Source organism: Lutra lutra, chromosome 6 (genome assembly GCF_902655055.1).
Source record: "Lutra lutra chromosome 6, mLutLut1.2, whole genome shotgun sequence".
Taxonomy (NCBI): domain Eukaryota; kingdom Metazoa; phylum Chordata; class Mammalia; order Carnivora; family Mustelidae; genus Lutra; species Lutra lutra.
In genome coordinates this window covers 63,694,675-63,716,742 of record NC_062283.1, presented here as the reverse complement: position 1 = coordinate 63,716,742, position 22,068 = coordinate 63,694,675, and the positions used below count along the sequence as shown (strand labels likewise).

General features: G+C 48.0%; 2 protein-coding genes across 2 annotated transcripts in view; one reads left to right on the top strand and one right to left on the bottom strand.

Moving 5' to 3' along the window:
• The window catches only part of MED20 (mediator complex subunit 20), a 48,664-nt gene extending 37,753 nt beyond the window's left edge, over nucleotides 1-10,911 (bottom strand). Inside the window, exons 1-3 of the mRNA XM_047734369.1 lie at nucleotides 10,699-10,911; nucleotides 7,959-8,113; nucleotides 1,177-1,430 (exon numbers count right to left, since the gene is read on the bottom strand). Of these exons, the coding sequence (XP_047590325.1) occupies nucleotides 1,177-1,430; nucleotides 7,959-8,113; nucleotides 10,699-10,712 (423 nt within the window). The 5' untranslated portion in view covers nucleotides 10,713-10,911. The remainder of the gene's footprint in view (nucleotides 1-1,176; nucleotides 1,431-7,958; nucleotides 8,114-10,698) is intronic.
• A 34-nt stretch (nucleotides 10,912-10,945) lies between these two features.
• BYSL (bystin like) lies at nucleotides 10,946-21,596 on the top strand. The gene is made up of 7 exons (XM_047734355.1): nucleotides 10,946-11,537; nucleotides 16,067-16,229; nucleotides 18,695-18,833; nucleotides 19,187-19,320; nucleotides 19,881-20,041; nucleotides 20,198-20,300; nucleotides 20,810-21,596. Exons 1-7 carry the CDS (start codon nucleotides 11,270-11,272, stop codon nucleotides 21,153-21,155), a joined length of 1,314 nt encoding a protein of 437 aa, XP_047590311.1. The 5' UTR covers nucleotides 10,946-11,269; the 3' UTR covers nucleotides 21,156-21,596.
• The last annotated feature ends 472 nt before the right edge of the window (nucleotides 21,597-22,068 follow it).

The window sequence follows — 22,068 nt, the reverse complement described above, 5'->3', positions numbered from 1 at the left end:
CCAAACATTACCCCCACAATGGACCCCACCTGACCCTAAGAAGTAACTTCCCCACCAATGTGGCAGGGGCCAAAGGAGATACATCTTACACTTTCTCAATCCTTTCTCCTAGTTTTTCACTGGAAAGATGGCAGGGAAAATAATTAGTAACCATAAGGAAAAACACGTAAAGAAAGAACTGGGATGTATTTGTACCATAAAGCTGGAAATATGAAGGACAGGCAGACAGTGGGTTCCCAGTGGGTCTCAGCAAATGCGAGGTGTATCACAAGCCAAAAGGGGTCAGGAAATCTTGGTCACAGGGGTTCCTGGAGTTTCAGAGCAGTAATTACTGCTAAGGCCCTTTTCTCTACCTGGAATGCTTTGTGAGTCTCATCTATCCCCGTATCTCTACATTTTAAGTCTCTCTTTACATGCTACTCCTGAAGAAAGCATCCCAATCCTCAAAGTCAGCAGTGCTCTCATTGGCCTGAATTCCCAGAGCAATCTGTGCCCGGGAATGTACAGACTAACTTCAGAAACACTTTGTTTTAGCTTCGCTCGTTTACTATCATACGTTTTCAAAAGGCAGGCCCCTGTAGCTCACCTATTTTTTTTTTTTTTTTTAAATCTCACACAGTGCTGGGCATGTGGTAGACTGAGGAATTTCACTGGTTCCAAAGCCAGCTATGCCACATTCTTTGTGGTTTCCAGTATACACCTCAGAGATGAAGTCTTCCCCCCTACACACCTCTTTCTACCATGAAAGAAAGTCGACAGCATGCCAAAAGGAAAGGCTCATCTTGCTACACAACCTTTGTGACCTATCTTAAGTTGTACTGTGGAAAAGTATGTAGACACATGATTTAGGGCCCACCTCCCAAAAGTTACCTGAACAAAAAGTTGCCCTGGTTTGCTCCAGTCCTTGTGATGGGTGACTGGTCCCTTGACTATCCCTTCCCTTCTCCTAAGCCTTCTATCTGCTCTGACCCCAGCGTCCCATTCCCATCAGGGGCCAGAGCCTGAATGATTCAAAAAAAGGTAAAGGGCACAGGGACAGAGGAGCACACAGGCCCTGGAGACAGGGATGAGGAAGGCATAAGTGCCTGTCTGCATTCAGAGGGGTGAGAAAACCTGCAGGGCCCTCTGCTGAGCGGCCCTTCAGCACACACTGCTCCTGCTTCCCCAAGGTCTTACCTCTACGGAGATGCCCCGGGCACTGGGCCCCATGGTGACTGTGCCCACCTTCACTAGGAAGTCACAGTACTGGTAACGGGTACCCCGTGTCTCAATCTTGCTGGCCTTGGCACTCTGGAAGAAGCCCTTGAGTTTCACCATGAGCACGTCGAAGTTGGTGTCGGCAATAAGCCAAGGGCCATTCTCAAAGAGGGCGAAGCAGCTCAGAGGGTACTCTGAGTTGTGCATCACGTACATCAGCTTCCCAGCCTGACCTGCAGGGAAAGGGAGCCTATCAGCATCAAAATCTTCATCCCCAAACCCCGGGATAGAGTCAAATGTGCACAACAGGGCCAGATGGCAATCTGCCATTACCTCAGCCATCTTGGAGGGCAATGGCCAGGGGTGGGGGGCAGAATTCCCCTCACCAACACTCTTTTTCAAAGAGGAAGAGAGATGGGACGCCTGGGTGGCTCAGTTGGTTAAGCAGCTGCCTTCGGCTCAGGTCATGATCCCAGCGTCCTGGGATGGAGCCCCACATCGGGCTCCTTGCTCGGCAGGGAGCCTGCTTCTCCCTCTCCCTCTGCCTGCCACTCTGTCTGCCTGTGCTCGCTCTCTCTCCCTCTCTCTCTCTGACAAATAAATAAATAAAATCTTTAAAAAAAAAAAAAAAAAAGAGGAAGAGAGAAGAATGGCAGGCAAGGCAGCATGTGGTAAAACCCCGCTCTACAGAAAACATGAAGACCACAAGGGAATTTCAATAGAGCTAGTTACAGTTTAGTTCTTAGGTTGAGAGATGATCTCCTAGATGGATGCTTGATGTCAAATAAATAAAATCTTTTTTTTTTTTTAAAGATTTTATTTATTTATTTATTTGACAGAGAGAGAGAAATCACAAGTAGGCAGAGAGGCAGGCAGAGAGAGAAGGGGAAGCAGGCTCGCCGCTGAGCAGAAAGCCCGACGCGGGGCTCGATCCCAGGACCCTGGGATCATGACCTGAGCTAAAGGCAGAGGCTTTAACCCACTGAGCCACCCAGGTGCCCCAAATAAATAAAATTTTCAGCAAAAAAAAGATTTTATTTATTGGAGAGAGAGAGTGAAAGAGAGAATGCGTGTGCACGAGCAGAGGGGAACAGTACAGGGAGAAGCAGACTCCTCGATGAATAGGGACCTGGATGCAGAACTTGATCCCAGGACCCTCACATCATCAGCTGAAGACAGATGCTTAACCAACTGAGCCATTCAGGTGCCCAAACCCTTGGAGTACTTTAATGTATTAGCTGATTTGGGTGATTTCTCTGAGAAATGAGTTTTCTCACTGATTACTACTAGAGATTCTCTGCAAGAAGAGAGGAAAGCTACATATATTTGGTTAACTGAAAATGGAAAGCAAGATCCCCCTCTCATATACAACAAGAATCAATGGATAGACTACCACAATCCCAAGTATTTATTAAGACTTAACTATAAAATATTTATTAAGTACTTAACTATCCCTAATATTTATTAAAAATATTTCATTTATTTATTTGTCAGGCAGAAGGAGAGAGAGAGCGCGCGCGCGCACACAAGCAGGCAGAGAGGCAGGCAGAGGCAGAGAGAGAAGCAGGCTCCCTGCCGAGCAAGGAGCCCATGCGGGACTCGATCCCAGGGATCATGACCTGAGCTGAAGGCAGCAGCTTAACCCACTGAGCCACCCAGGCGTCCCTATCCCCAATATTTTTTGCAAGAGTTTAAGAGGCAATGCAAGTGGAGGACTTAGCATCTGGCCTCAGGAAGCTGATGCTCTCATTAAAGACAGGTGAGGGGCACCTGGGTGGCTTGGTCAGTTAAACATCTGTCTCTAGCTCAGGTCATGATGCCAGGGTCCTGGGATCGAGCCCCACGTCAGGCTTCCTGCTCAGGTGGAAGTCTGCTTCTCCCTTTCTCTCTCCCTCTGCCCCTCCCCCTGCTCTTTCACTCTTTCTCTCTCAAATAAATAAATAAAAATCTTTAAGAAAAAAAAAAAAAGACAGGTGAAAAACTTTTAAAGAGACTGTAAGACCAAAATGCTTACATGGGACAGACCAGAAGTCTTCTTGGAAGGAAGATCAGAGCAGAAGAGATCAAATTGTGCAAGAATCAGCAGGAAAAACTTTCATGGAGAAAACAGGACCTGAACTATGAAATGAGGAGAGGATAGAGTTCAGCTGCACGGAGGAGGAAACACATCCTAGGCAGGAATGAGAGTTTAACAGTGGGAAAGAGGAGATGGGGGCGGAGACAGCTCTACACAGGTCTCCACTCTGCTGCCACTTCCAAAACTCAACAGGCTCTGTGCCAACCGCCCCCCACATCCCTCCTGTCCACTCGCTACCAATGCATACCTTTTACCTCCTGCCAAACCCAGTGCAAAAAAAAACAAAAGTACCCAAAAATGATCTGTCATTCTGTTCTTGTACAAACTCACTGTAACTATTTAATTCATACTATAGGAGTCTACAGGAGTTCTTACTGTCTTAAAAATATTTTGAAAGTCAGCTAAGGTTTTTGTTTTTGTTTTTAATGAAGAAGGCACTGCCAATTGTTTACAAACAACAGTATTTTTTAAATCAAAATAAAGTATCTTTGGGGATGCCTGGGTGGCTCAGTTGGCTAAGTGTCTGCTTTTTTTTTGAAAGATTTTATTTATTTATTTGACAGACAGAGATCACAAGCAGGCAGAAAGGCAGGCAAGGGTGGGGGGAGCAGGCTCCCTGCTGAGCAGAGAGCCCAGAGCTCAATCCTAGGACCCTAAGATCATGACCTGAGCTGAAGGCAGAGGCTTAACCTAGGCGCCCCTAAGAGTCTGCTTTTGGCTCAGGTTATGATCTCAGGATCCTGGGATCAAGCCCTGCATAGTCTGCTTCGCCCTCTTTCTCTCCCCCAGTTTGTGCTTTCTCTCTCTCTCAAATAAATAAATCTTTTTTAAAAAGGTATCTTTGTATCAGCACAAACTTGTGAAGCAAGCAGAACCAGTGTTACTCTCCCCCTTTTAGAGACAAGGAAAATGAAGCCTATAGGGTTCTGGACCAGCAGCAGCAGCAGCAGCGCCACTGCCTGGGCACTTGTTGAAAATGTGGATTCTCTGCCCTAGCTGATACTTACTGAGTGGAAAAGTCTGGGAGGTACCCCACAATCTGTGTTAACGAGTTCTCTCCGTAATGTTAATGCTGGCTCACGGGAGAACTTGTGATCTAAAGGCACAGAGTCAGCAAGGAGCAGAAGTAGAACTCCAATCCAGGCCTTCTGACCTAAAGTCTATTGCTCCTTCCATTCCACCCCACTGTCTGCTACCAATGTGTCCTCTCCCCAACTAGACTGTAGCTCCTTAAAAAGTAAAGGTCAAGGGACGCCTGGGTGGCTCAGTTGGTTAAGCAGCTGCCTTCGGCTCAGGTCATGATCCCAGCGTCCTGGGATCGAGTCCCACATCGGGCTCCTTGCTTGGCGGGGAGCCTGCTTCTCCCTCTGCCTCTGCCTGCCATTCTGTCTGCCTGTGCTCGCTCGCTCTCCTCTCTCTCTCTGACAAATAAATAAAATCTTTAAAAAAAAAAAAAAAAAGTAAAGGTCAAATCAGGAAACAGAGCCTCTGACAGGTAGTTTCACAGATACGTATGCCATCTTATATCTGTGCACAAATGTTTCGTTTTCCAAATGCTTTCATAACTGTTCTCTCTTTTAATTCCTACATCCTTCCTACTGAAGGCAAAACTAATGGTAAGTAACACTGTGATTTTACTGATGATGAAACTCAGCAGAGCTCTTATTTATTAAACACTACATGACAACCTCAGTTCTAAGTACTTTGCATGTATTATTTAATGACCACAACACCAGGGGAACAGTACTATGATATTTTCATTTCACAAATGACAGAACAGTCCTGGGAAGATACAGAAACAGACCATGTAACAAATAGTTTCATCAGAGGTGATTTAATACAGGGAACAAAATACCAAGGTTGGGAAAACCAAAAAAAAAACCCAAAACAAACGGTGAGGCCACTCAAATATTAGCAGCACAGGAAGCTACTATAAGAAATAATACTGCTGGGGCGCCTGGGTGGCTCAGTGGGTTAAGCCGCTGCCTTCAGCTCGGGTCATGATCTCAGGGTCCTGGGATCGAGTCCCACATCGGGCTCTCTGCTCGGCGGGAAGCCTGCTTCCTCCTTTCTCTCTCTCTGCCTGTCTCTCCGTCTACTTGTGATCTCTCTCTGTCAAATAAATAAATAAAATCTTTAAAAAAAAAAAAGAAAGAAAAAAAGAAATAATACTGCTTAGGGCGCCTGGGTGGCTCAGTGGGTTAAGCCGCTGCCTTCGGCTCAGGTCATGATCTCAGGGTCCTGGGATCGAGGCCCGCATCGGGCTCTCTGCTCAGCAGGGAGCCTGCTTCCCTCTCTCTCTCTCTCTCTCTGCCTGCCTCTCTGTCTACTTGTGATCTCTCTCTGTCAAATAAATAAATAAAATCTTAAAAAAAAAAAAAAAGAAATAATACTGCTTATTAGGAATAAGAAATACTTTCTATTAGCAGTAGGAAGCTACTGCTTCCCTAAGTCTGGAAGGAAAAAGAAAGGATGTGTTGTCATTCGAGCCAGGCACTAGGGGCACCCAGCAGGAGCTAAAAACCAAGGGATAGACACAGTCACATCCAGAGACACTGCTCAAAGCAGGAGAGGAGATCCTGTGCTCTTTCTTCGGTCCTCTAACCTTCCCCACTGCCCCTCACTGGCGAAAGGTGACTAGAAGGGGCCTGGCAAATGCTGATTGCAGGGAAAGTATGGGGAAATGGATCTACAGGGGAAATAGGCTAATGACCAGCACAGAAACAGTCATAGGTTGTGGAACTTCCATAAGTTGCATTTAGTATGTGACCAGGACTTAGTTCTCTGGTTCCATGATCTAACCTCTTAATCACTGTGCTCTGGAACTGTCCCTGGTCAAATTAATGCAGAGCCAAGACTAAGAGAACCCAGGCTCTCTAATTCACATGCAAAGGTTCTCTAACACAGGAAACAACAGATGTTGGCAAGGATGTAGAAAAAGGGGAACCCTCTTACACTGTTGGTGGGAATGCAAACTGGTATAGCCACTGTGGAAAACAGTATGGAGTTTTCTCAAGAATTTAAGAAACTACCCTACGACCCAGCAATTGCACTACTAGGTAATTATCCAAAGGATACAAAAGTACAGATTTGAAGAGGTACATGCATCCTGATGTTTACAACAGCATTACCAACAATAGCCAAATTATGGAGAGAGCCCAAATGTCCATCAACTGATGCACGGACAAAGAAAATGTGGGAGATGTATAGATACATATCTACTATCTATATATACATATGATCTATACATTTACTACATCTACATATATTATAGAGATGCATAATGGAATATTAATCAGCCATCAAAAAGAAAAATCTTGAGATCCGCAACAACATGGATAGAAATAGAGTGTATTATGGTAAGTGAAGTAAGTCAGAGAAAGACAAATACAATATGATTTCATTCATATGTAGAATTTAAGAAACAAAACAGTTGAACATACAGGAGAGAAAAAAAAGAGATAGGGAGGAGCAAACCATAGAAGACTTTTTTTTTTTAAGATTTTATTATTTATTTGACAGAAAGACCGTGAGAGAGGGAACACAAACAGGGGGAGTGGGAGAGGGAGAAGCAGGCTCCCTCCTCAGCAGGGAGCCCGATTTGGGGCTCGATCCCAGAACCCTGGGATCATGACCTGAGCCGAAGACAGACGCTAAACAAGTGAGCCACCCAGACACCCCACCATGAAAGACTCTTAACAATAGATAACAAACAGGATCCAAGAAGGGAGGTGGGTGGCGGCTAAATGGGGTGATGAACACCCAGTGTTACAGTAAGCAACAAATCAGTAAATTCTACTCCTGAAACCAATATTACACTGTATGTTAACTAACTAGAATTTTTAAATAAAAATTTGAAGAATAAAAAAGATTCTCTTTGCCTCCCTACCACCACCATCCACAGTCCATCTCAATATATTTAAAACAAAAGTTGATGTAAAGGTCAAGGTCATGCCAGTGAGATATCCAAGGCCACTGACTAGGTGTGGGAATCTGAAAGCCATTCTGCACGAAGTTCTGAACACTCTAAAGCTGTGAAAGGATCATAGACTTCCGGACCTAAAAGGAGTCTCTCTCAAACTTAAGAGTGTGTAAAGATCATCAAGGGAGCTGGCTGAAGTGTAATTATGAGGCCTGCAGCACCAGTCAGATGGTAAGGAGGGCCGGGATTCTGCACCTTTATTTTTTTAAGATTTTATTTACTTATTTGAGAGCGAGCTAGAGAGTGAGAAGGAGGGAAGAGGGAGAAGGAGAGAGAGAATTCTAAGCAGATGCTGTACTCCGCATGGAGCCAGATGCAGGACTTGATTCCTGAGATCAGGACCTGAGCCAAAATCAAGAGTTGGATGCTTAATCGACTGAGCCACACAGGCGCCCCAGGACTCTGCACCTTTACCAAGTAACCCAGATGCTTAGATGTCATTAGCCTGTGACCAAACCCGAGAAACACAGCTTTAAAAGTGCAAAGTGCAAAAAGACTAAAGCATTGGCCCAGTCTAAGAGATGAAGGACCAAGATTTAATGAATTCAGAAACATGTGCCACATGTTCAAGAATACCACCCTTAGCAAAAGAGCATAAAGATTCCAATAGAGGAAAAAAAAAAAAAAAAAGATTTCAATGAACATGAATGTCAATCAACTCCAAGCGAGGTTCCATCTATCTTGCAGATCCATCTCACTGACCTTGGCTGCCAAGAGTGGAGGCAGCTGTGTGGTAGGTCTCACAATCCACACAAAATGTTCCTTGCTTCTCTGCCCCAAGCATCTCCAATTTCCGGGTGAGGAGCTCCACCGTCTGCTGGACACTCTTGCCCTCAGCCACAGGCATCTGGGACACACTGGAAGGGAGAGGACCAAATCATCAGTATCTGGAGACCTAGGTGCACTCACTGAGCCATTCATTTACGCACAGAATCACAGCTCTTCAGGGCCAGGAGTTACCCTGATCCTCTCTCTCATTTTAAAGACAAAGAAATAGAGGCTCACAGTTCTGAGAGCTCCACTGAGAACTAGAACACAGGTCTCAGGACACTCTCATCAGTACAGTGAACTCCCTATCACACCAATGTTTCCCAAGCAGGACATGTATGCCAATGTTCAAGAGAAGGTTTTAAGGGAGACTGGGAGGCTCAGTCGATTAAGCATTTGCCTTTGGCTCAGGTCATGACCCCAGGGTGCTGGGATAGAGTCCCACATCAGGCTCCTTGCTCAGTGGAGAGCCTGCTTCTCCCTTCCCCTCTGCCTGCCACTCTGCCTACTTGTACGCTCTCTCTGTCAAATAAATAAATAAAATCTTAAAAAATAATAAAATAAAATGATTTAAAAAATAGTCTCACTAAAAAAAAAAAAAGAAGGTTTTAAGTGGTACAGAGATTGAGCAATCCGTAACATTGGGTCATATGAGAAAGGGATGTCCTTTGTGATTCCTTCAGTTCTGACTATATAGGGAAAATCTCAATCTGGGGTTAGTATGTCTTTACACCATTTCTCTAACACTTTGAATGTGTGCTGTCCAGAACAGTAGCCACAAGCCACATGTGGCTATTTATACTTACACTAATAAAACAAGTCAAATTAAAAAGTCAACTCCTCAGCTACACTACCCACATTTCAAAGGTTCAATAGCCACATGTGACCGAAGGCTAGTGTATTAGACAATGGTGTCATAGAACATTTCCGTCAATGCAGAAAATTATATTCAACAGCCCTAGGATCCAAGAGAAAGCAAGCCTCAAGTTTATAATCTTTAGGAACGAGAGGCAACAGTGTGTACAAGAATAAAATCAAAACAATGAAATAAAAATGTTATTTTCAAGATCTCCTTCTATGGTAAGTGAAACTGGCTTCCCCTTTAGAGTAGTAGGTAACAATCATTTTGCATCTCTGCACGTACCAGGCAGAGTCCGAAGGCCTTTAGACAAATGAACTCTTTGAATCCTCACAACAGCCCTATAAATGAGCTATTATTTATATCCTTGCTACAAACGAAGAAACTGAAGTACAGAGGGATTGAGTAACTCGCACAAGGTCACAGAGCTTGGTATGGTGTAGCCAAGATTCGAAGCCAGCAGGCTGGCTCCGTGTCTGTGTTCTTATCCATTATACTAGATTGTTTCCCTAGAGACATTGCTGCCTATTGAAAAGTTTTTGAGGCAAAGACATAGATTTAAAAGAAAACAAAAACTACTGCATGTAGTACCTAGCTATATAAAAACTGCATGTTACTGAATTTTGGAAGACACCACGTAACTTTATGATCAATTACATGAAGGTATAAAAATGGAAGTCCTGCTGTTGCTAAAAATTGTCACAACTCTCCACCGGAAAAGGCACTTATGAGCAATGAAATGATGTGCCTTATTGAGAAACATAAGAGAATCCCTAAACTGATGTTATAGGGGTCAGAAGTCCCAGGAGTGTGAAAAACTTAAGGGTCCCGTTCCCTCTCTTGTCTTCTACTGAAAGAACAGGGGCTTCCAAAGTTCCAAGGCTCTATGCTGCAAACTTTTCATTCCATCCCTTACACAAGAAGACTTAGAAAAGGCTCATGATGTCCACTATGGAAAACAAAGGTACAGTAACAGACAAGCCAGCGAGAACTAGAGCTACCAGAAAAAGTAGTTCCCAAGGGCTCTGGCCACTGACTTCAGGATATCCTAGCCTCCAGCCCTCTCTTACTGGAAACATGCTAATACTTACCAATATTCAAAACAAAACCAAAAAAGACCTGAAATCTAGCATTCTGGAACCCATGCCCCAGGCATTAGGCCCATACCGTTCTCTGCCACCCTACTTATATCATGTCAGTAAAAGTCCATAGAAACTAGACCAATCATATAATTAAACACAGTAGGAAACCGATCCCTAAGAGGTGACGTACCTGAACCCTCATCTGACTCCAACAGCTTCTCCCTCCCGCCCCTTAGACTGAAGATCTTAAAACGGCCACACCAGAACCAGACACGGGCTGGTCTAACTGCATTAGGTGGCTGTAGGGAGGGGCAGGAGAAAACCTGAAAAAAAGATGGTTCCCTCGTGGCCTATCCTGCACCCCCTCTAGCCCTGCCTGCAGATTGGGTCCCAGTCCGGGCATCCTATTTCCAACGCTTAAGTTCTACCCCTGGCAGCCCGATGGCCTCCTGGGAAGGAAGAAAAAGAAAGGAGTTTCACCACCGATGGGCTCCTGGGACAAAACCTTTCACCTGCCGCCTTCCAGGACGAAAGGAAGCATCTTCGAGCAAACAAGCCCAGAGAATCCGCAGCCCTCACAGTGCCTCCCTCACCCACACATTCCGAAGACATCTTGCTTAGCTCGTGGAGGACCGCGGACCCTAGTCCCGAGCCTCCTCCCGGGTACACTCCAGGCTCCTTAGGGCCCTTCCCGACCCCAAACGCCGCCCCTCAAAGTCCCTTGCGGGCCTACCAAGTCACTCCCATGGTACGGGCCAGGAGTGTGACAGGAACAAACAGTTGAACCACAGCGGTCTCCGGCCGCCCACACCAGGCGAATCCCCCCTAATGCAAGCTTCTGCCGAGGGAGGTGCTCCGGAAATGACGTAAAAACAGAGCGTCCAGTCGACGCGCCCAAGAGGAGCAGGGGCAGGTCCAGGCACCTCCTCGGTGACGCCTCCAGTGACGTCACTACTCGACTCCTGCCCCCGGCCTTCCACCTGGGGAAGTTCAAGTCTGGGGACATAGGTCTTCGATCCGTGAAAGTAGAAAAATCATCGCTCGACTGCCACCACTTGGAGAATCCAACGTTAAATGCAGTGAGTTTATTCGGGAGTCCAGCTCCAGGATCCGTGAGCTCTTTTAGGGGGTGTGACGGCGCGGATGGCAGTTCTGGCCTCCGAACGCTAGGAGGCGCTGTAATACATCTCCGTGGGAGTCTCTTGGGAACTGAGAGTTCACTGCGCAAGTGCACTGAAGACTCCCCCACCCCCACCCCGCTCCGTCCCCACGTGTGAAGTTTTCCGGCGAAGTTTTGGAGGAATATGCCCAAATTCAAGGCGGCTCGCGGAGCTGCGGGTCAGGAAAAACATGCTCCCCTGGCTGAGCAGATCCTGAGTGGGGACGCGGTGCGAGCAGGAGCCCGGGAAAAGCGGCGCGGTCGTGGGACCGGAGACGAAGAGGAAGAGTATGTGGGGCCCCGGCTGACCCGACGGATTTTGCAGCAAGCACGGCAGCAGCAGGAGGAACTCGAGACCGAGCATGGGACTGGGGGCAAGCCCGCAGCGCCACGCGAGCGTACCACGCGGCTCGGTGAGTGGTGGTGGGGGGAGTACCGGGAAGAGGGAGGTTAGTTTGGGGGAGGGGAGGAGTAGACGGCCAAAAGGTATTTAGCACGGGAATCGTTTGAAATCAAGAAAATCAAATAAAGTAAATAAGGGGTCTGCAATACACCCTTGCGAAGGTAATGAATTGGGAGACCCCGTTCTGGACCAGATTTAGAGTGGTCAGACCTCTCTACACCCACTTGTAGTTTTAGATACTCGGCTTCTAGGCACCCCTGAAGTTAGGCCAACAGGAGGTAGTTGCTCACGCCACAGAGCACTCCTAACATTTATCCATTTGTTCTGTACCTTCTTGGGGGTTGTCTGGTCCGCGCTTAGCACTGTGCTAGGAGTTTAGATGGTTTGGGTAAAGAAGGAAACAGGAGAGCCTTGTGCCTGACTTCAGGATCTTACAGTCTAGCCCAAGAGAGAGAATTAAATTGATGATTAGAATAATACATTCCAGGGTAAAGAAAGAATAGCTTTCCGTATAACAATAGATTACTTTTGGGGTCAGGCTTCCCAGACTGCATGACTTTTGTGTTGAGAAAAATGAGTGGGAAGGGCGCCTGGGTGGCTCAGTGGGTTAGGCCTCTGCCTTCTGCTCAGGTCATGATCCCAGGGTCCTGGGATCGAGTCCCACATGGGGCTCTCTGCTCAGCGGGGAGCCTGCTTCCCCCTTTCTCTCTCTCTGCCTGCCTCTCTACCTGTTTGTGATCTCTCTCTGTCAAATAAACAAATGAAATCTTAAAAAAAAATGAGTGGGAAGTGCTCTGAGCAGAAAGAGTGATATTGTTTAGATGCTCAAGAGGAAGAGAGACTAATTAAAAGATGGTCAGTATTAGGGTGGATGTGTTGACCTCCGAGTTGCTTGATCCGTTTCTCAGATCTCATCTTTAATTTGTCCTGAGAGCACTGTTTTTGACAGTTGAACACTGGCCTTCTGGCTTCAGTATCTTTTGCTGGCTCCTCTCTTGGGTCCAGCCTCTTATCACTGATGGGCCACAAGGTTCAGTTCTTGAACCTCTTCTCTTCATGTCACTTCTGCGGTGCTGTCATCAGTTTCATGGTTTAAGTGCTTCCACATGTGACTGCTTCCAACTTTGTATTCTTGCCCAGATCCCTTCCATGAAAATAAGATTCTTCTATTTCAGCTGCCTTTTTTATATTTTACATTTAGTGTGTCCAAAACAGAAATTCTGTTCTTGCCAAACCTGCTCCTCCCACTGTCCTCCTCATCTCAGTTAATAGGATGATATCTTTCTATTTCGTCAAGACAGAAACCTTGGACTCCTCTCTTTCTTACTCCATATCTGATCTATTAGGAAATCCTGTTGACTGTCTTCAAAGTAGATTAAGAGACCATTTCTCATCACCTTGAAACACAGTCCTGTTTAAACCACCATAATCTTTCACCTGGACTATTGTAGTAGCTTCCTAATTAGTATTCCCATCCACCTTACAGTCCATTTGCAACAGCGGGAAGACTTCAAAGATCTATGTGATCTGCCCCTGTTGCCAATTTGACCTCTTCTAGTACTTTCCCCTTGCCCTCTTCATCCATACAGGCTTTATTTTCCTTAAACACAATAAGCTGGGGCTTTTGCCCTCATTATTTCTTTTGCATTCATACCCCTGTAGATTTATTCCCCTGATTCTTCACCTTCTCAGAGAGGCCTACTGTGGCCACTCCGTTAAAAATGGAAATATCTGGGGGCGCCTGGGTGGCTCTGTTGGTTAAACATCTGACTTCTGCTCAAGTCATGATCTCAGGGTCCTGGGATCGAGTCTGATGTTGGGCTCCATGCTCAGTAGGGAGTCTGCTTGTCCCTTTCTCTCTCCCAAATGAATAAAATATTAAGAAGAAGAAGAAAGAAAGGAAAAGAAAGATAGATGGAGTGCCTGGGTGGCTCAGTCATTAAGTGTCTGCCTTCTTCTCAGGTCATGATCCCAAGGTGCTGGGATCTAGCTCCACATTGGATTCCCTGTCTGGCGGGAAGCCTGCTTCTCCCTCTCCCACTCCCCCTGCTTGTGTTCCTTCTCTCGCTGTGTCTCTCTCAAATAAATAAATAAAATCTTTTTAAAAAAAAAGAAAGAGCGAGGGACGCCTGGGTGGCTCAGTTGGTTAAGCAGCTGCCTTCGGCTCAGGTCATGATCCCAGCGTCCTGGGATCGAGTCCCACATCGGGCTCCTTGCTTGGCGGGGAGCCTGCTTCTCCCTCTGCCTGCCATTCTGTCTGCCTGTGCTCGCTCGCTCTCCTCTCTTTCTGACAAATAAATAAAATCTTTAAAAAAAAAAAAAAAAGAAAGAAAGAGCGAGCTCCCATTCCTGCTTCCACACTTACAACTTCTCTACTCTGCTCTATGTCTTTTTTTTTTTTTTAAGATTTCATTCATATATCTGACAGACAGAGATTACAAGTAGGCAGAGAGGCAGGCAGAGAGAGAGGCGGAAGCAGGCTCCCCGCTGAGCAGAAAGCCCGATGCGGGGCTCGATCCCAGCACCCTGGGACCATGACCCGAACTGAAGGCAGAGGCTTTAACCCACTGAGCCACCCAAGCGCCCCTGCTCTATGTCTTTTTCATAGCACTTGTCTTCTTTTAATACTTATTATTGTCTCTCTCCCTTATTAAAACACTCGGCTCTGTCAGTTTGTCTTTTACACTAATTTCAGCACTCAGAACGGTGCCTCACATATAGTAGGCACTCACTGTTTGCTGAGTGAATTGGTTAATGGTAGTAGGGTAGGTAGGAACCAAATCTGCAGAAAACTCCAAGGCTATGTTCAGGATTTAAAGCTGTCCCAAAGACAGTAGGGGGCTGTTGGAGAATATGGAGACCAGTTATGGCATTGTTGAACTAATGCAGATGAGATGATGCTAATCTAGGTTCAGGCAGAACTGTGAAGGATTTGAGAGACAGTTTGGGAGGTAGAATTGAATAGGACTTGCTAACTGATTGTGTATTGGGGTGAGGGCAGGGGATGAGGCAGGCCTACCAGGTTCTGGCTCAGCATTTGGTGGACAGTAGTGCCATTTACTTAAAACACGAATACAGTGAATGGCAGAGACCTAGAAGGGAAAGAGAGTGAATTCGGTTGATGACAGGTGAAGTTCAAATTGCCTCTGGCTTATCCAAGAGCTGCTGTACAGGAGGGAGTGGAGTGAGTCTTTGGAGTAAAGGGAAATCTACCTACAGGCACAGATTTGGGGTTTGTTAGCATGTGGAGACAAAACATCTGGTGCATCCCCCTCCCCCATTTAGCTTTTATCACACACTGCCTCCGTTCTTTTTTTTTAAGATTTTATTTATTTGATAGAGTGTGCGCACAAGCAGGGGGAGTGGCAGGCAGAGGGAGAGAGAGAAGCAGACTTCCTGCTGAGCAGGGAGCCATGCATGGGGCTCCATCCCAGGAACCCCGCAATCATGACCCAAGCCGAAGGCAGGCGCCTAACTGACTGAGCTACCCAGATACCCTCACTGCCTCTGTTCTTAATGAGCTGTTCATTTGTAACATTTTATCTTTCTGCTTGGATTATTACATACCTTTCCAGATGCCCAGCTAGCTGTAGCCTTCCAATAATCAGTTATAAAAATGGGTTGTGCCGGGGTGCCTGGGTGGCTCAGTCAGTTAAGCATCTGACTTTAGCTCAGGTCTTAATCTCAGTGTCCTGGAATTGAGCCCTGTGTGGTGTCTGGCTCTGCATTCAGCTGGGAGTCTGCTTCTTCCTTGCCTTCTGCCTCCGCCCCTGCCCTCACGTGCATGCGCACACACTCTTTCTCAAATAAATAAGTTCTAAGGGCAGGGGGAGGGGGTTTGTTCCATTGAAATCTGAACCCCGTTGCCTGGCCTCAAGACCCTCTGCATGTAGCCTTACTTTACTGCTCTAGCCTTATTTCATGCTACAGCCTGTTAGATACTCTGGTAACCAACCGTTTCTGCCAGTGTTGTTACCCACACCTGGAGCACACTCCTCCAGCCCCTGTACTGCCTGTCCAGAGTCTGATCGTCCTCTGCTTCTATCATCTTTTACATGCCTGTGGTATACACTGCCTCTACTACTCGTTTTGGCGTATAATGAAGCCCTACAAGGTGTATAGAACAGAGGGGAAGAACGCGCAGTCTAAACCCAGACTACCTGCCTAGGCAAGTTATTTAACTTTCCCATGCTTCGGAGTCCCCCTCTGAAACTGGGGAGAATAGATGTACCTACTTCTTCGTGTTACGAAAATTAGGTACAGTGTTTAGAAGAGCTCCTGCGTGTTAGTGATTATGCATTGGCATCGCTGTTCCTTGGCTTATATTTGTACATTTTGTTTCTCAAGCGAGATTGGGAACAGGACCCCCCCCCCCCCAGAACTGGAAGACAGTGGGGCATCGCTGCTTTCACTACAATTGTCCGTGCCTGTTACAAGCCCATTTGAGGCTTGTACTGTGCATCATGGGTAACATTGAATTGACCTCTACATCTCCCACCCACGACTTGCCTTTGCTCATCCATTTTTCTCCTCTTCTAGGTCCAGGAGTCCCACAGGATGGATCAGATGATGAGGATGAGGAGTGGCCCACCCTGGAGAAGGCTGCCACAATGACGGGGTCAGGCCATCATGCAGAGGTGGTCGTGGACCCTGAGGATGAGCGTGCCATTGAGATGTTCATGAACAAGAACCCTCCTGCCAGGTAGAGCTGGCATGGCCTGGGGGTGTGGGAGGTCGGGTCCCGGTGGCAGCTTTCCTACAGGGAAGCCGATGCCCTGGCAGTTTCGGTTCCCTGCCTTTAGGAAGGGCCTGAGCATAGCTAGTTTTGGGGAACCGGCCCATCCTCAGTGGGAATGACCCAGGCCCAGCTGTCCACTCATAGGACTGCCCAGGGAGACAGCTCTAGGGCCTTCTCTCATGCCTCCAGGGCAGTCCATCCTATTGGATTGAGTTTTGGTCTGCTCGGTTTTCTGAGTGCTAATTTCCTTGGCCAGGTCTCTTTCACACTCTCAGCATCAGTTCAGCCAGGGTTTCTCAGCTTCGGCTCTACTGGCATTTTGGGCTGGATAATTATTTTTTATGGAGGCTGTCCTGTGCACTGGGCGATGTTTAGCAGCATGCCTGACTTCTGCTTGCTGGGTGCCAGTAGTGATCTTTCCCCTAATCACGATAACCAAACAATGTGTCCAGACTGTTAGATGTTCCCTGATGGGCAGACCCGCCCCCGGTTGGAAGCATACTTTTCTTGCCTTGTATCCTAAGTGGCAGCTCCAAAGCACGCGGGCACTGAAGCTCCTGTGGTCAAACTCTCAAGCCCATAGATTCTGACCCAGGGGAGGCGGAGTCTCGGATAAAGGCCCTCAGCTAGTTGATTCTGACCCTGTGATACTTACATGATGCTGTTCTTAGTTCTTACGCTTTTTAGGGCTAATGCATATCTCTTTGCTAGTAATATTGAGAATAAGAAAGGGAAACTAAAAAAAAAAAAAAAGAAAAGAAAAGAAAGGGAAACTAAGGGGCGCCTGGATGGCTCAGTAGGTTAAGCCTCTGCCTTTGGCTTAGGCCATGATCTCAGGGTTCTGGGATCGAGCCCCCACATTGGGTTCTCTGCTAAGCAGGGAGTCTGCTTCCCCCTCTCTCTCTCGGCCGACTTGTGATTTCTCTCTCGCTCTATCAAATAAATAAATAAAATCTTAAAAAAAAAAAAAAAGCTGAAGGAGTTCTGTGATCACTTACTCGAGAGCACAGAGTGAGAAAATGAGCCCATTGCCCACACTGATGCCCAGTAGCTGAAGTAGATGTCACAGTGTGTCCTGGGTTGGTATGTTTGTCCTGCCAGAGAGCCCCTTGGGTTCTCGCTCAGCACCTCAGAACTCCTTTGTAACACAGCATGCTGGCAGAACTGGCCAGGTGACTTTACTGCTCGCAGCTACCGAAAACGGGCTGCTGACAGTCTTGAGAAATGACAGCTGGCAGCTTCTGAAAGCCAAGCCCAGACCCACGTGAACTCAGCAGTCAGAGGCCAGTGCAGTTGGGGGCACATAATAGCATACCGTCAAGTACCTGAACTTTAGAACGTGAAATACCAGGGTTGAACACCCAGCAAGGCTGTAAGACCTTGGAGGAATTATTGTCCTCTGTGGGTATCTGTTCCTGTGTCTGAATAAGGGCAGTAATGACACCTCTTTGAGATGTCGCACAACCTGTATGAGGTAACATCTGCCAACCCTGCCTCACTGCCTGGTGTTGAGAAAACAGGAGGTGTTTTAAACGTACCGTAGAGCTTCTAAAGACACCGTTACTATCCTGAAGCCCAACGTGACAGTAATTCGAATTGTCACAATAAAGTGATGTGTGATACGCTCTATGTAAGGAACCTGAGAAAAATAACATTAATCTTAGAAACCTTTCCATAAATTTTAATTTTTTAAAAGATTATATTTATTGAGCACAAGTAGGCAGAGCGTCAGGCAGAGGGAGACGGAGAAGCAGACTCCTGCTGAGCAGGGAGCCTGATATAGGGCTCAATCCCAGGACCCCAGGATCATGACCCGAGCCAAAGGCAGAGGCTTTAACCCACAGAGCCACCCAGGGGCCCCTCCATAAATTTTAATAAATGAAGTTATGGGGAAGTTTGTGTCATAGTCCCTCCTTAATGGCCCCTCACTCCTTGAAATTTTGGAAGGTAACTGAGATGTGTCTGGCCCACTGGAGAGGTCGCATCAGGACTTTGTAACGGGACTCCTCCGCATATCACCAGCACAGGATAGATGCATTTGAAATAAACAATGTTTCCTGCATGCTTGCTATGTCCTAATGGTTCCAAGTAACATACGAACATTAACTCCTATAATCCTCATGCTGACTTTAGGAGTTAGGTACTGTTAATATCACTGTCTCACAGATGAGGAAAACTGAGGCGTAGAGAGGCCAAGGAATGTGCCCAGGGTCATACAGGGAGAATGCAGGTTCTTCACCTACCTACACTTTGTGTCAGCTTTGTCCCAGAATGAATGACTTTCATGTTCTCCGCACCCTGCAGGGATTCTGTGGTGGGTGGTATGGCCCAGGGAGACTGGGGCCTCACATCCCAACGCGGGTTGTGTAGAGTTTCCTGGACTGACCCCAGCCCTCTCTCCTTCCCTCCTGCACCTCCCTTACTCATAGGCGTACTCTGGCTGACATCATCATGGAGAAGCTGACTGAGAAGCAGACGGAAGTTGAGACAGTTATGTCAGAGGTGTCAGGCTTTCCCATGCCTCAGCTGGACCCCCGGGTTCTGGAGGTCTACAGGGGAGTCCGGGAGGTAAGAGCTGAGAGGATAGCCATGATGGAATACCCTGCCAGGGGCTGTGGGCTCCCACCTCCAGCTTTCTCTTCCCACACAAATGAGGCTCAGTGGCCAGGAGCAGACTTAAGAGCCTGTGTGTGTGGGTCCTGATTCCCGCTATGCCACTCAGGCACTTGGTAGCCTTGGGGAAGGTTCCTTAACCCTGGTCTTGGTTTCCCCACCTGGGAAATGAGGTGCTAGGAGCACATCCTTACAGGGTTGTTGTGAGGACTAAGTGAGCAAGCTGTGAAAACCACACAGACGGGCCTGGCGTGGGGCACGCAGCTTCTGTGTCATTGGCAGTGCTCATTCTGCACCCCCGTCCCCAGGTGTTATCCACGTACCGCAGCGGGAAGCTGCCCAAGGCCTTCAAGATCATCCCTGCACTCTCCAACTGGGAGCAGATCCTCTACGTGACGGAGCCCGAGGCCTGGACTGCAGCTGCCATGTACCAGGCTACAAGGTGGAGTAAAGGGGGTTGGGTAGAGGCTGAGGGTGAGGGGGACAGGCTTTGGCTGCCATTATTGTTGTTTTAGTCCTGCCCCAGAGCTCTAGCCTGTGCTTCTTTAGCTCACTGTTTCCCCCGCTTTCCTGTTTCCGGCCTCAGGGCCAGGACCACATTGAGACTCTGCTCTGATGAGTTTCCAGAAGCAGGGCTCATAACTACTGGGGGACAACCCTTGGTGTGTCAGAGGGGCCTCCGAAGTCTGTGGCTCCCCAGGCAGGCTCAGTTCCCTCGTAACGAGCGTAGATAGAACCCATGTTGGGGAAGGAAAGGGAACAGTGGAGAGCACAGGCTTTCCTAAAGACAGCACTCACTCTGCTTGGGGGCACCTGGTATCCTGTCCTGTGCCCTCTCATCTGACTTGGGTGTCGGGTGCACACAGCTGACTCCCACACACCCCTCACATCTCATGTGTGCACCAGCCATGAAGATATTCAAAGTGCCAGTGCCACACTGTCCAGTGACCTGGGATCTTCCCCCATATCCCTCCTTCCCACCTCCCACCCCCCAAAAACTAGGATTTTCGCCTCTAACCTCAAGGAACGCATGGCTCAGCGCTTCTACAACCTTGTCCTGCTCCCCCGGGTACGAGACGACATCGCCGAATACAAACGACTGAATTTCCACCTCTATATGGCTCTCAAGAAGGCCCTGTTTAAGCCCGGAGCCTGGTTTAAAGGTGGGAACCCAGGAGGCTGCTGAGAGGGAGGGACTGGAGCTCCTGCAGGTAAAAGCAACAAGCCTGACTTGGGAGCTGACTATATTTCAGGTAGGTGGGGAGCTGCTGTAGCGCCTCACCCTGAACTCAAGGTGACCCCCGTCTGACTCTCCCCAGGGATCCTGATCCCACTGTGCGAGTCTGGCACCTGTACCCTCCGGGAAGCCATCATTGTGGGTAGCATCATCACCAAATGCTCCATCCCTGTGTTGCACTCCAGGTAGTGTCGGTGGGAGTGGAGGACAGTTAGGAGAGACCCAGATAGGAGAATCCCAGGATGGGGGGGTAGGGGGACACACAGAGTGGAGAAGGAGCTGGAACAGCCCTGGGTCTGTGGCTTGTTGAAGCTCCTGAGTGTGTTGCCGCTCCACTAGAATGTAAGCTCCCCCAAAACAGGAGCCCATTGCCTGGCACATGGCAGGTGCTTAGTAAAGAGTTGAATGAATAAATAGGAAACATGGGAAGAAAGTGTGTAAGGGTGGAGATCTTCACATGCTTGAACCTATTCTAGCCAGATACTGAGATCAGCGGTTGAGCAAGAAGTAGGGATGTGGGGTGAAATCTGCGTTGAGCTGGTAACTGGGGCCGAGAAGGTGAGAAGGCAGCCTGAGATGGCCCCCTTCGGGAATAGCACAGTGCAGGGGCCAACAGAGGAGGAAAGGGGTCGGAGGGACGGTAGAAGGCGGCCCTTCCTCCAGCATCCCCCCACCACTAATCCTTCCCCACCAGCGCAGCCATGCTGAAAATCGCCGAGATGGAATACAGCGGTGCTAACAGCATCTTCCTGCGACTGTTGCTGGATAAGAAGTATGCTCTGCCCTACCGCGTGCTGGATGCCCTGGTCTTCCACTTCCTGGGCTTCCGGACGGATAGGCGCGAACTGCCTGTGCTCTGGCACCAGTGCCTCCTGACTTTGGTCCAGCGCTACAAGGCAGACCTAGCCACGGATCAGAAGGAGGCCCTCTTGGAACTGCTCCGACTGCAGCCCCATCCACAGCTGTCCCCTGAGATTCGGCGTGAGCTTCAAAGTGCAGTCCCCCGAGATGTGGAAGACGTGCCTGTCACCATGGAGTGAGGAAAGTGACTTGCCCTGGTCTGAGGAGGCATGAGGGGACACCAGGATTCCTTGTTGGTGACACACAGCTTTTAACAGCTGAACTGGGGACAGGTCAGGACAGTGAGTGGTCACAGGCAGCTGTGACTCCCAGTGGCTGACAGGGAGGACTGGAGGGTCAGGCTGGCTCCCTCTTCCATTCTGGGTCTTCGTCCCTACTCAGTTCTGAGGCCTGACTGGAGGTGCCCCACGCCAGCATTCCCACTCCCTGGCCGGGGCTTAGAATAGGTTCTTTCCCGCGGGCTGTTGTGGCTCATTACTGGGCTACGTAGATAAAAACCGAAGGCAGGTATTTATTGAACTTGTGTGTTTTGATGTGATCATTGGAAATCTTTGTTTTCCCTCTTCAGCCGGTGGGAAGCTCTTCCCTATTCATGTTCAGAGCAGATTCTTAACAGGTGATACCCTTCCCTGCCTCCTTATTCTGTCAGTCTCTGTCTCCAGGTAGAGTCTTCACAGAGTCAGAAGCTTCTTTGGGGGAATGCCAGCAACCAGGAAGGAGGGTGTTTCAAAAGATGGTCCTGTCTCAGCTGCGGGTGGACGGCTGCAGGAGAAAGTCCCGAGAGAAAACCACAGCCACGGAGAGTAAGGTCGGGCCCCTGAATGCGTCAGTTTGGAGTCCCCGCCAGCCAGGTTCCCTAACTTTCTTGGCTACTTAAAGCTTCAGACCAGATGTTGGCAGAGTTGAGTCGTAAGCAGATTTTCCTGCAGCCCGTGAGCTAATCGTGATTTTTACGTTTTTTAAGTGAGAAAAAATCTTGAGTATTTTGTGATAGGTGAAAATTATATGAAATTCTGATTTCAGTGTCCCTAAGTAAAGTTGTGTTGGGACACAGCCATGCCTATCCGTTTGTTTTTTATGGGTGCTTTGATG